General features: G+C 43.8%; 1 protein-coding gene across 1 annotated transcript in view; it reads right to left on the minus strand.

Annotated features, from left to right (window-relative positions):
• Positions 1-12,142, minus strand: part of LOC306701297 (calcium-binding protein 8-like) — a gene marked incomplete at both ends in the record, with an annotated part of 61,571 nt that extends 49,429 nt beyond the window's left edge. The window contains 2 exons of the mRNA XM_079166569.1: positions 3,357-3,478; positions 11,940-12,142. Coding sequence (XP_079022695.1) covers positions 3,357-3,478; positions 11,940-12,142 — 325 coding nt within the window. The remainder of the gene's footprint in view (positions 1-3,356; positions 3,479-11,939) is intronic.
• Positions 12,143-12,367: the final 225 nt, after the last annotated feature.

Consider the following 12,367-nt stretch of genomic DNA (forward strand, 5'->3'; position numbering starts at 1 on the left):
CAGTCAGCATCAATGTGACTAACAAAGCACAAGTCACACGAGGAAGAGCGCTACAGCACATCAAAAGACTGAACGAGTTAGAAGTTATTCACCAACCTCTTACCATCATTTATTGTTTATTATGTAAAAGGGAACATTTTAATGTCTTTATCAAAAGTGATTTACAGACGAGGACTTCAAGTTGAGATAGTGGTCAATTTATAAGAACTTCACATCCCCTAAATTGTTGTAGCTCATGAAACCTGGCACGACTGTAAGTGTTTGCACAAACAGCTCAGTTTTATCTTTCAGGACACAAGTCTGGCATATGATCAGAGTTTCCCCTGCAAGAGCCTAAGAACAGCCCAGAGAGCACACAGAGAGGAAAGAGGATTGCATTCAGTTAGTAGAGGACTAGTCTCCTGCCTGAATCATACTGGAACAAAAAAATATGTCTTTGCATTAACAATTGAGCTGCAATAAATGATGTACGCATCTGCTCTCAGACGGCACAAAGGATGCACTCGTGTCATGAGGCGAGGGAAGAGCGTCTCTGGAACAGACCTACAAAAAGGAGGCTGTGTGCCATGGCATCGCCAATGTGATAAATAAATGACAGCGAAGACAAAGATGAAAATTTAGGTTCATTGCTTTTAGAGCTAATGAAGAAAAACTAGATTAACTAACTGGCATTTGGGTGCAAATGATCAAACTAAATCTACAAAGCCAGCTCCTTCGTTTGGGCGATCGCATGTCAGAGGCTCGGCTCTGCAGCCAGTTCTTGGCAGGGAGTGTGATCACAAATATTAACTGAAAGATCAAAGGAAACACGTTTTTTTAATTCTGTTCCGAAGAACAAATTACCAACTTTAAATGCCGATTTAAAGACGGTACATGGCACATGCAACTCTCCTTCCTGCTGCGATGACAGTGTCGACTCTATGGGCACCAAAAACACGTGAAGGTGATGCAAAGGATTTGTCAAAAGCTCAAATGACAAAAGTGGCCCCTATTTGCTCAGCACGCTGGACAGTAACTGTCTGAATGAATCTTAAGGCGTTATCCCCACCATCAAAAAAAAGACTCTAGGCCCAGGCAACAGCAGCTTCTCCGTAGAGCCGAGACATTTACCAAAACACACCAGCTGACTGATTCCACACTCTCCGCCGTGTGACAGCTCGCCCTGCTGCAGCGAGCTTTCTAAAATGGACAAATACTGTAAATTGCCTCTTTAAATATTGCGAGGCAGAAGTGTTGAATGTGCAGAATGCGGACGCTGTATAAGCAGCAGCGGGGAGAAGGTGCGCCGGTGGGACACGTGCAGTACAGGAGACTAATGACTCAAGAGAGAGACAAGACCGGTAGGAACGCTTTAATGGTGTCTGATGAAAGAATATATGTCCACATTGCCTGTCTGTCTCTTTTGATTTAAAATAAACAACAACTGCAATTATTTTAGTTTTTTTTACTCTTTGTCCAAAAGGTTTTCAAAACCAGTGCAAATATCTGTGTATGATGGGATACATGAGGATGTCAGTGCACCAGGCATATGAAAGCTTGTTCTAATTTGATAAAGTTTCCAGTTTGGCTGCTACAACTGCCATGCTTTGTGGGGCTCAAACAGGAAGCGTAATGATTTGCATAATGTCATTACCGTGAGCGAAAGAGCTTTTGCTTTTTTCTATGAGAATTTGTTTCTTCAACATTTATCCCCAATGAACACATCACTGTGATCCCAGCTACTATGCTGGTTTATGACACTGAGAACAAGGGTTGCGATATTTCACGGGTGCCTCTGCGACAAGCACTCCAATAACCGTTAGAGGTGTGAATGGCTAATTTCTCCCACTCGGATAACTAGACAGAGTCTAAACATCTGTTGACCTTCTAGCTGCGAGCCCACGGTGACACCACCACCGCTCATCCAACAGCTAAGTGTATAGTGAATAGTGTATACTGATACAGTAATTAGTGTTTGTCATCTTCACCACGTTTAGTTGCCCTCATGAGGGCCCTTGAACCATAAGCGGTTTCTTTCTCGCCAGACATTAAACCCGCTGAAACGGGAATGACAATTTGACACGCTGCAAATATCTCCATGCATATTAAAGCTCCGCCCTGACAGAGTATCTGGCTATTAACGTGCGCTCTGTAGCCAATTTTCCAGGCGGCATGCTTAATGTCGCATCAATGGATAAGTATTTTGGCGGTATTTCGAGTCTAGTTTGTTTGCTTGCTTGCTGCCGATGAGGCTACCACTGCTGCAGACTGTAATTGATCAGTTTTTGTTCTAGCAGCCCAGGTGATTACTCTGAGACAGGCTGGAAAACAAAGGGTTCATAAAACACAGCCTCAGCAACGGCACAGATTGTCAAGTCAAGAGACAGAAGCCAGCGGTCGGCGAATGCTTCCGGTGAGATAAACTACGTGGAGAGTAAAGCGTTATTGTGCTTTGTTGGCTCAGGTGAGGACGACGCTGCTGGTTTCATAGCACTAACTACCTACTCTTAAAGAGTTATCGCCTGTAAAAAGCCACTGGGGAGACTCGGATCAGCACCTGTCTCTTTAAGACAAAGCCTGTGTGCGTGTGGCCCTCCGGTACGCCACATCATTTGTGGGTCTGTTAAGAAACAGGAAACGAAGCTCCGTGTGGGTTTGGGATTCTGCAGCGTGTAGAGGCTTGTTTCCCAAAATAATACACGCAGTGACTCCCACTGTGTGACCGTCTGATCCGCCTTAAAATCACATGACAGGCTGTGGCTCTCCTCCTGTTCATTACAACGACAGAAATCCTCAACATCTTTGTTGCTTTTCAATTGCAGCCGACGTTGTTGTTGTTGTTGTTGTTGTTGTTGTTGTTGTTGTTGTTGTTGTTGTTGTTGAACTTTTGGTCACTGTTCCCCTCGGTTCTGGTTCTACAGCCGCCTCAAGCCGGCATGAAGCGTAACTAACCATGAAGCTGCAGTGGGTTTATAATCATTTATATGCAGCACTACACTGCAGGTGCAAGTCTTTTAGTTCAAGTGTGTCGTCTTTCCTGCACTATAGAGCGGACTGTTACTTGAAAATAAAGTCAGTGAAAGCAAATCATTTTTGTTCACCAAATTCTTTCTATAGATATTGCAATAGAATTATTTTTCGCCCTGATAACCGTGTAGTGACAATCTGATATTTTGACAGCCCTGATTTAGATTACGAGTTTTGTTACATTAACGACACACAGTAGATGTTAAAATCTATCATCTGCTCATCTTCATTTTAAGTTCAATATTGCCAATACGGGGGTTTGAACGGCAGGCAGCAGCAGCCAAACCTCTTTAAATGGACATTAAGCATAAGGCAGGACAGCAGCCAGACAGTTTATTGAGATGCTTTACCATCAAGCTCCTCCACGGTGATGCTGGCCAGCATGTCGCTGTCGCTGTCTGACAGCGAGCGGCTCAGGTAGTTCCCCTTGTAGAGCAGGCCTGCCGTCACGTGGTGGAACGGCATCTTCTCCCTGAGAGGCAACAGAAGATAACATTTAGTTGGGGAAAGGGAAGCGCTGAAGAAATCTCTCTCTTGGGTGTTCTTTTTTTTTGGAGGATTAATTCAGAACACAAAACGGTAATTAGAAACTCCACACATTACACATGTTTCTAAAAGCAGGTTATCAGCAAGGTGAAACTCCCATTTCACTGCAACATTACATCCTGTTATCAGGCATTCAAATTAGCCAAGAATACAAATGGAAGAATTGACCTGCAAGGGGCATAGAGCCTCTTTTCAACCAAACTTAAAAGTAAGGTAAAAACACAACCATGTCTCCTACAAAATAATGCTCCCATCAGGGGGCAACCTCCGGTTCTGCAGAGTGAAGCCAATGCGGAAATGTCTTAAAACCTGCATTATCTCTATTGACCAGCAGGGGGCGGCGACTCTGGTTGCAAAAATAAGTCACATTGTATAGAAGTCTGAGAAAATGACTCTACTTCTCTCGATTTATTACCTCAGTAAACATTGTAAACATGAGTTTATGGTCTCAATCTCTAGTTTCAAGTCTTCTTCAATACAACATGATGTTCATTTAGTAAATGATGGTCCATTTAGAGTCAAACAGACCATAAAGCAGAGTATGCTTTAGGGCGGGGCTACGGTGTGATTGACAGGTCGCTGCAGCTACCAGAGTTCGTTGGTTGAAAAAAAAAAAACATGGCGACGGCCGTAATTCAAGATGCTGACGGCAAAATCGTCGAACTTGAGGCTTCATAACGGCAGTCCACAAACAAATGGGTGACGTCACGATGACTGCGTCCAATTCCTATATACAGTCTATGGTTCCCATACAGCTACGCTGCATTCTTGATTGAGTTTCAAATAAGATGCAATTTCCCCCGGATTAGATTGAATTAAATTAATGAAAATAAGTTTTGGACGTATAGTTAAAGTAAGTCAACACTGATTAGAAACGTATTGGCGATGCGTCAAAAACAAACTGAATCCGGGAGAAAATACATTTCCCTCGAGACATAATTGACAGTGCAGTTGTGTTGTGTGGGAATGTATTTTTTTGGGAGACCAGGCTGACATAAAAATGTGAACCCATAATCTGCAACAGGGAGCTGGTTTGTCCATTTGTGATATTGCTGGAGCAACGTCCGAGGGGGACAGCATGAACGAGATCCGCAAATGAGGCAGAACTCATTCGCTAAATGGAAAGTCGCACAGTGAAGGAGACTTTTATAACTCAGGGGTAAATGTGACGAATGTGTGTGTCTGCGCGCGAGAGTACACGCAAATGTGTGTACTGTATGTGTGAATGTGACGGAGGCAATTAATTATTCAATAAATGGAAACCCAAGGGCATGGGGGGGGGGGGGGGATAAGAGCACATAGAGCAGAGAGATTCGGGCGACTGCTTCCTTCTCTAATTGGATTTGGTCTCGATGAGCACTTTGAGGAGATGCTTCTGAGACAGAACCGAGCCGAGACATTACGCCGACAGAGCCGTGCAGAACGCTGAACTGCTTCTGAAGCTTCTCAGTGAGTTTGTCTCTTTTCTCATTGATCTCAACATCATATTTCTGCAGAGTCAAGTCAGCCTCACAACCACAAGAGCTTTGATGACACAAACACCTGAAGGTGAAACACGCTCTTTCATGAAACTAGAGGACAAGTTCTTTGGCATTTCAGCAGCATCCGCAGCAGCAAACTGAAGTTTTAGTAGTGTCGCTGTCCAAATCACCAAATAGTGCTCTCTTGAGGCGAATGAGTCTAATTCTTCAACTGGTAATGTTGCTAGTTTCCTCCTACCCATCTCTTTTTAAAACAAGTATATACACACACACCACACATTTGCCAGGAGAATCATCGCTGAACTACACATACTGTTCTGTAATAAGACATATTTAAAGTGAAGGGTTTATAAGTTGTAACCTATGTTTTATTAAAGTTATTGATGCTTTATCAGTAGAAGGCCATTTCTGAGTTGGCTAATAGCAAATGCAAACACATTAAGGCCTTTAAAATAGGACAGAACGGAAGCGTCAATCACAAAGTAGTCGCACCTTAAAGCGTACTCTGCTTTATGGTCTATTTTACTCTAAATGGGACCATAACTTACTAAATAGGGTTTTTTTTCTCAGACTTCTATACAAAGAAACTTCTTTTTTGCAACCAGAGGAGCCGCCCCCCGATTGCAGAGAATGCAGGTGACCCGTTGGCAACACTGGGGTGTCTTCTTTCCCGTTGGATACTTTCACAATCTAGTTTATTCTTGCTGTTCTTTTAGTCTTCTCTTATAAAACATGAGTAAGTCATTATTAATAACCCATCGGGACGTATTACAGAATAACACAAAAAGTCAGAGCAAGTAAAGCTGGAGGATACACACCAGCAAAGACATTTTTTCACAACCTGCCAACCTAGATTTTGTTAGTCTTTGAATCCATTGGCTCATTTTTAGCGGTGTGTTTCACTTTTTGGAGCTGCCAGCCATCAGTTTCCTCACAAATTGAAAACTGGCCCCTGCATCTTTCTTGTTTGTCAGTTTAATAAGCATGCATATCAAGACGTCTGCAACGACGCCTTGAGCTTTCCTTCACAACCAGCTTTCCTCGCAACGTATTCTAAGGATTTCTCATTTCCTAATTCATCAATTATTCAGTCATCTCTCAGTTGTCATTATGAATATTACAATCATCCCTCTTGTCCGTTCATTCCATATTATCGTTTCCAGCCGACCCATAAGCTGTCAGCTGTTTGACGCAGCTGTACACCATCGTCGCTTTTGCATCGCCGCGGCCAACATGACGAAATATTGATCAGAGCGATTTGCCATGCAAGGGACAGAATTTACATACATTTCATTACAGTACATTCTTCAGGAGCAGACTGTGCATTCAGTGTTGGATAACTCGAGTGTGGAGAGGAAAAACCTCAGGGGGCTAAATTAGAGGCAGTAATGTCATGCAGCTCAAACCTTTGCCCTTTGGTTTAACAATGGCTAAAGTCAGCTGTGTGTGTTGTGTGCTTTGTTCTTTGAGCATGGAGGGCAACTGTGGCCTCCATTGTGAGTTCTCACACGTTTCTGACCCTTTGGCCGTGCATTCTTAAGTAATCTGCTTATCCACCTAAAAGCCTGCACTAACCAGCGCCGAGCAGAGGAGCAGAGGACGGACATGCGTTTCGGCAACAAGGACCGGAAAAATGTTCAAAGACGCAGACTCGGGTCAGGGATGTGCTGTCGGAAAGTGCAAAAGTATTTTCAGTAATACGTGAAACACTTAACTGAATGAATCGATGCGTTTGTAAACCAATCATTTGAGTAGAAGAGAAAACAATCCCAACACCAGGTCCATTTAGTTCTGTTGTAAATCATCTGACGACATCGTTTCATCGGACGTTTCCACCGGCAAGAATGAACCATACATGAAGTTATTTGTTGTCATATCGTTTGCTGCTGCAGCTTCCGCCTCCGCCCCAACCTCCACCTCATGTTGTATTTGTTGCTTTAAATGCCAAATGTGCAGTTTTTCCAACCTTATTTCTACCTATCTGAGTTAGGGATATAGTGCGAAAAACACCTGCAGCCCCTTGTGCCAAGCTGCATCCCATGCGGCCATTTGATGTGACAGTGATGTATCTGGATACAAGGAAGAACTACAGGCTGCTATTTCAGCTTGGATTTCTCTGGGTAGCCAGATACGAGTGTGTTCTCGATGCTGCTCAAAAACAAAGTCCACGTTCTCCTTGCTTGCATTGCAAACTGAGAAAATGCCATCCCAAAATATGAGCGCAGATGATTTTATGGACAAGGATGCAGCGAGGAGGAAAGCGGGGGACCCTCCACAACCTGAGCTGCAGAAGGCAAACACTGACTGGTGGTGCCTTTGCTCAAGTTGCCCTCTGATGCCAAAGGAAACAATCATTCTGCTGCAATTAATATCAGCGTGGGTGGTTTTAGTTGGATGCCGACGCCAATTAACCTCCAGAGAGCCTGTGTGTGTGTGTGCGTTAAAAGGGCATGAAAGTTTTACTCCTCACTTGGACAGAAGTGTGCTGAAAACCCTCGTCTGTATCCCGAAGATAAAGTGGTAAATACAACCAAGACCAACAGGACAGATGACCATTGAGTGTGCTTTTATCACCTAATGTTACTGTAAGCTATTTTGCTTACAATAAGATTGTAAGACTTGTTGCGGTCTTGGTTCACAACAGTTCAAACTACAGAGCCTCTGAACTCGCGGGCAATGCATCCTGGTACATGTAGGCACTGCTGGCTCCGTGAGCAGTCAATATAGCATAGATTGTGGAATTTATTGCTTCAAATGGACTACATTTACCATCAGAACTGATGGCATCCACATGAAAAAAGGTGGTAAACATTTCCTTTAACTATGGTTTAATGTTCATGTACGTTTATTTAGGGGGATTAGCTCTCCGAGAGGACTCTTTGAGTCTATTGTGCAGGAACACCATGTGAATCACTTGGCAGAACGCCAATTACATGTATTGACCTATTAGCTCTCAAACAACTCTAAAATAGCGATTGCACCACACAGTGGGAAACCAGACACCACTGGAAAACAAACGATTGCATTGATCAAGGCTTTTCAGGTTCATCGTAGAGCAACCACTTCAATTAAGAAGAAAGCTTATAATAAAGAATTAAAACTAGTATATCTGGATATTGGTATTTATACAAGTCCAACTCACCACACATGGTTATTGATGGCTGCTCTACCTGTGGTTAGACCTGGGGCATTTAACCACAGGGACAACCTCAAGCTCCGCGCTTTCTTGTGCTCCAAATTTAAACCTAAACATGTTCCCAGATGATAATCACCCCGTCAAACCAGTCTATTCATTTCTTAGAGTTACTAGAGACGGTTAAGTTTGACTCCTTAAGCGAACAGTTGATTGCAGACTTTGAAATCTTACAATTTTCCAGCATATTACTCCACAAACCAGTTCCACCTGAGTACACGTAACCGGTGCGTTAAGGATTGACAGGTCAAAGAATAACTGAGGAAAAGGTTCTGAAATAAAAAGAGATGTTCATCTGAAGATCTAATTACCTGATTACAGAAGTCATAATAAAAGTCGACATATCTGGTTCCTATTAAACATGTTCTCAGACAGCATGCAGAAACGCAGTACCCAAGATGCATAAAGGATGGCTGCATACATTGCTGGATTTAATGGTAACGCCTAAATTTGGACAATGACCAACAGTTACTCAGAACAGAAGCAAAAAACACACCAAATATCAGTTCTACTGTCATGAACCCTCTAACAGAATATCCACTGTTGCAGTTATAGATCATTTTACATTAGACATTTTTGAACGGACAAATTATTTTTAAATATGTACGCATCAGTCACTGTCAATATAAATCTCACATTCACAGTGTATAGTCACGTTACAGGCACAAAGTATAGACAATCATATAGTCTATGTATATCTATTCAGTTACCTCATTTGTTGTCCTTGTCTCGAGATATCATTTCTATTTCTGTGTAAATACATTGAGAAAGCTGCAGAAAGACGGAGTCAGATTTCTTGTATGTGCATGCATAGGTGTCCAATAAATGTGATTCTGATTTTTAAGGTCTCAAGAGTGTCTGTTAGAAAATGATACATTTAATAAAACCATTGAGAGCATATATAATCTTGCTTTCTTTTTAATGAGTATTTCCAGTCACCCACAATAAAACCATTGGAAGGTAGCCGGTCGGTAGAATAAACCATTACTGCATCATTAGTCCTTTTAAGTCTTTCCAGGGCTGTTAAGCCTGGGTCGCGGCAGAACTGAACCCAATTACAGAGCAGACACATAAATAAAAACCATCTCCACTAAAGTTGCATGCATGCATGCCTTTACTGGGAGAGCACTGCTTGTACGGTCATCTCAAGGATAAGACAAAGATGACACGACTAATCAAAACACTTTGACCTTGGAGCAAGAAGGCGGTAAGCCGCAATCACGCTGTTGCCATTAAAGTGCCATTAATGTCCTCAAAGAGCTGGCGGGAAGGCAGGATGAACTCATTTCTCTGTGTCCAGCAACGAGACATCACAGATTAGTGTCCTACAACATGGAAGTGTGGTTGAATTTGCCCATATTTCTGTGCTTAAATGACTATAAAAGGTCCAACTATTTCTGGAATTGGTCCAGTGTCGCTTAAGGGCTGCAACGTAATACTTTCTGGGGAATTTGGCACCGTCAATTTACATCCACTAATAGTGCTCGTTTTTGCCGCCGACCGGCTCCGATGGTTATCATGAGCGTCTGACAGCACAAGAGTCTCGCTCAAAGGAGAAGTCTCGTTCGGAAATGAGATGACGTGTTGCCGGAAGACAACAGCAGAAACGTGTACCGGCCGGGCAGAGTTCGTTATGTTGCGGTACAGATAGCGTAGCTCAGTGTTATCTAAAAGATTTTCAATGTCACGGCTGAATATTTAGAAGATTTCTACAATGTGGACGAGGTCTTTGAATTCGATGGCGGCCCGTATTTACTTGAGCCAGGGAATACGGATGAAGAGCTCCAACGGTGACGAGAGAGAAAGAGGGGCAACCGGCAGAGAAGGCTGAACCAGCACAGAGGAAGAATCCTATAATCTTTTATTTCTGTCCTCAAGTACTTTTAGGGGCATAAGCGTAACCAATCGCTTCAAAACGTTAACCACGTGGCATTGAGCCACACGTTTGTGCAAGTGTGATATGAGGGTGATAAACGCATTTATGAAATTTTTCTCGGTTCAGAAACGTCGATATTCAACGTATCCAGTGGTTTGTCCTTTTGAATAAAAAGGAGCAGTAATCACTACATGTCCAACTAGACACTGTGTAGCCTGACAGTTAAACAGACTATTTGTACGCACTGATCGTCTCTGTATTGATACTTTTTAAAAACAGAATTGCACATCATCAGTGCTGCGAGTGTCTCTCTATATATAAAATGCCTGATCAGTCCATGAGCACACCACCAGTTCTGAGTCTTGGCTATTGAAGAGTGCACAACCTGATGAAAAAGAGCACAGCTTGATTCAAAGCCCCCTGCCTGACAAAGGAGCCAGATGGCAATTTCTCACTACAGACCAACAGCACAACAAGCCAGTAAGCAACAGGGCCGATACTGAGGAGGACACAAGCAGAACGCTGTGTACCCACAGCAAACTCTCCGGCCACAAAATCAACATTGTGAAGAGGACCATGGCACTGGGGTCTTCAAATGCATGTTGAGAAGACACACCAGTCCTGGTTTAAATACACCAAGTTATCCGCAGGTTGTAATTCCCCTTTGAAGACACACAGACGAATTAGCATTCCTTGCTAACCTGATGCACCAGATGGTCTGTCACACAGAACCCTCTTAGAAGTTGCATTGGAAACTGTTGTACATGGCAGGTGATGGGATGAACCATCTGTCAATCAAAGTCTTGCAGAAGCCAATCAGGAGAAGAGTGAAAACACATTTTCCAGCAAGAAGAGAAATCAGTGTCGTTCTTTGCTCTTTTTTCCCCCCAATTAAGAAATACTCTCCAGTTGTGATATTACCGATTCTCCCGCCATCGTGACAAAACGCTGCACTATGAAACCAAAAGACACGGTGAGCTTTGCTTCAGGGGTAAAACCACACTGACTCATAGGACACCTTTTGCAAATTCCTGCGGTGACATCACAGATTGGAGGTGTGGTCATATTAGCAGAATACGTGAAAAAGTTTCCACCCAAAGAGAGAAATGCAGCAGCAAATTCCCATAGTGGGTTTCCCGGTTTTCCCATCACTGCGAGATAACAAAGACAACTGGTCTTGAAAACAGTTAAAAACACAGCCAAGTTCTGTAGAACCCTCGAACCTGAGCTCCAGTCAGAATTGAGGTATTCTGCTCACACTCTGACGTTTCCGTTGTAGTGAGGCAGCTTGGTGCCGTCTGATGGCTCCGTCCACCTGCATGAATCTGTGTAAACACAGTGAGCCTTGAATAATGCTGAACGCTGCTGCAGCAAACACAAAAAGAGATGACGAATACCATCAAGGTAAAAAAAAACAAAGCAGATGGATTAATTACCAACTGCTTTCAAACCACCCGACCGTATCTGTTCCTATGTGCTGCGTACAATGAAGCCAAGTTATGAAATGACACAAATGCGCCTCAAACTCTGTCGCTGCAATGTTAATAAAAAGGTGAAAAACATCAGTATGGATCATTAAGACATGCCTGAACCTTCCGTGAGAGCAATTTAAGGTCTATTTACTTCCCAGTGCTGTGAACTGTGCAGCAGAGGCACACAGGTTGCTTGAAAACACAGCCAAGTGAGTGCAAAGGCATTTCATCAACCCATCATCACACGCTCTCCAAAACTGAGGGAAAAAAAGAGACGGGGGCGTCCCACAGAAGTGCCACCTCTCTGCACACATCACCAGCTGCCGCAACAGACTCTTTCTCTCCTTCCCAATGCTCATTCTTACCCACACTGGTGGCTGTACGCAGCAGGATCCTGCAGCACAAAAGGCTCCATCGCCGGACTCTCCATCACGTCCGCCGTCCCGTCCCTCAGGTATGGGTTGCCCGGCAAGTCTCCGTTTACCTCAGAGTGTGTCCCCGGCGACAGTGGCGGCATGCCCGTGGGATCCGCTGCCCGAGGATCGGGCTCTGTGACCTCCTCCTCCATCAGACTCTCAGATGCAGTAGTGCCTCCGGCAGCAGCAGCGGCGGCGGCGGCGGCGGCAGGCTGTCTGTCCACAAACCACTGAGCCCGGCTGCCTCCACAGTTTGGGCTTGTCCCAGAGCAACGGCATCGGTTCCCAGAAAAAACGTTGTTAATATTTGAGCACCGAGAGCAGCAGGTACAACAGCTCCTCTCATGCTCCACTCCTTGGCTCCTCACTCTCTTGCT

Source organism: Pholis gunnellus, assembly GCF_910591455.1.
Source record: "Pholis gunnellus genome assembly, chromosome: 9".
NCBI lineage: Eukaryota > Metazoa > Chordata > Actinopteri > Perciformes > Pholidae > Pholis > Pholis gunnellus.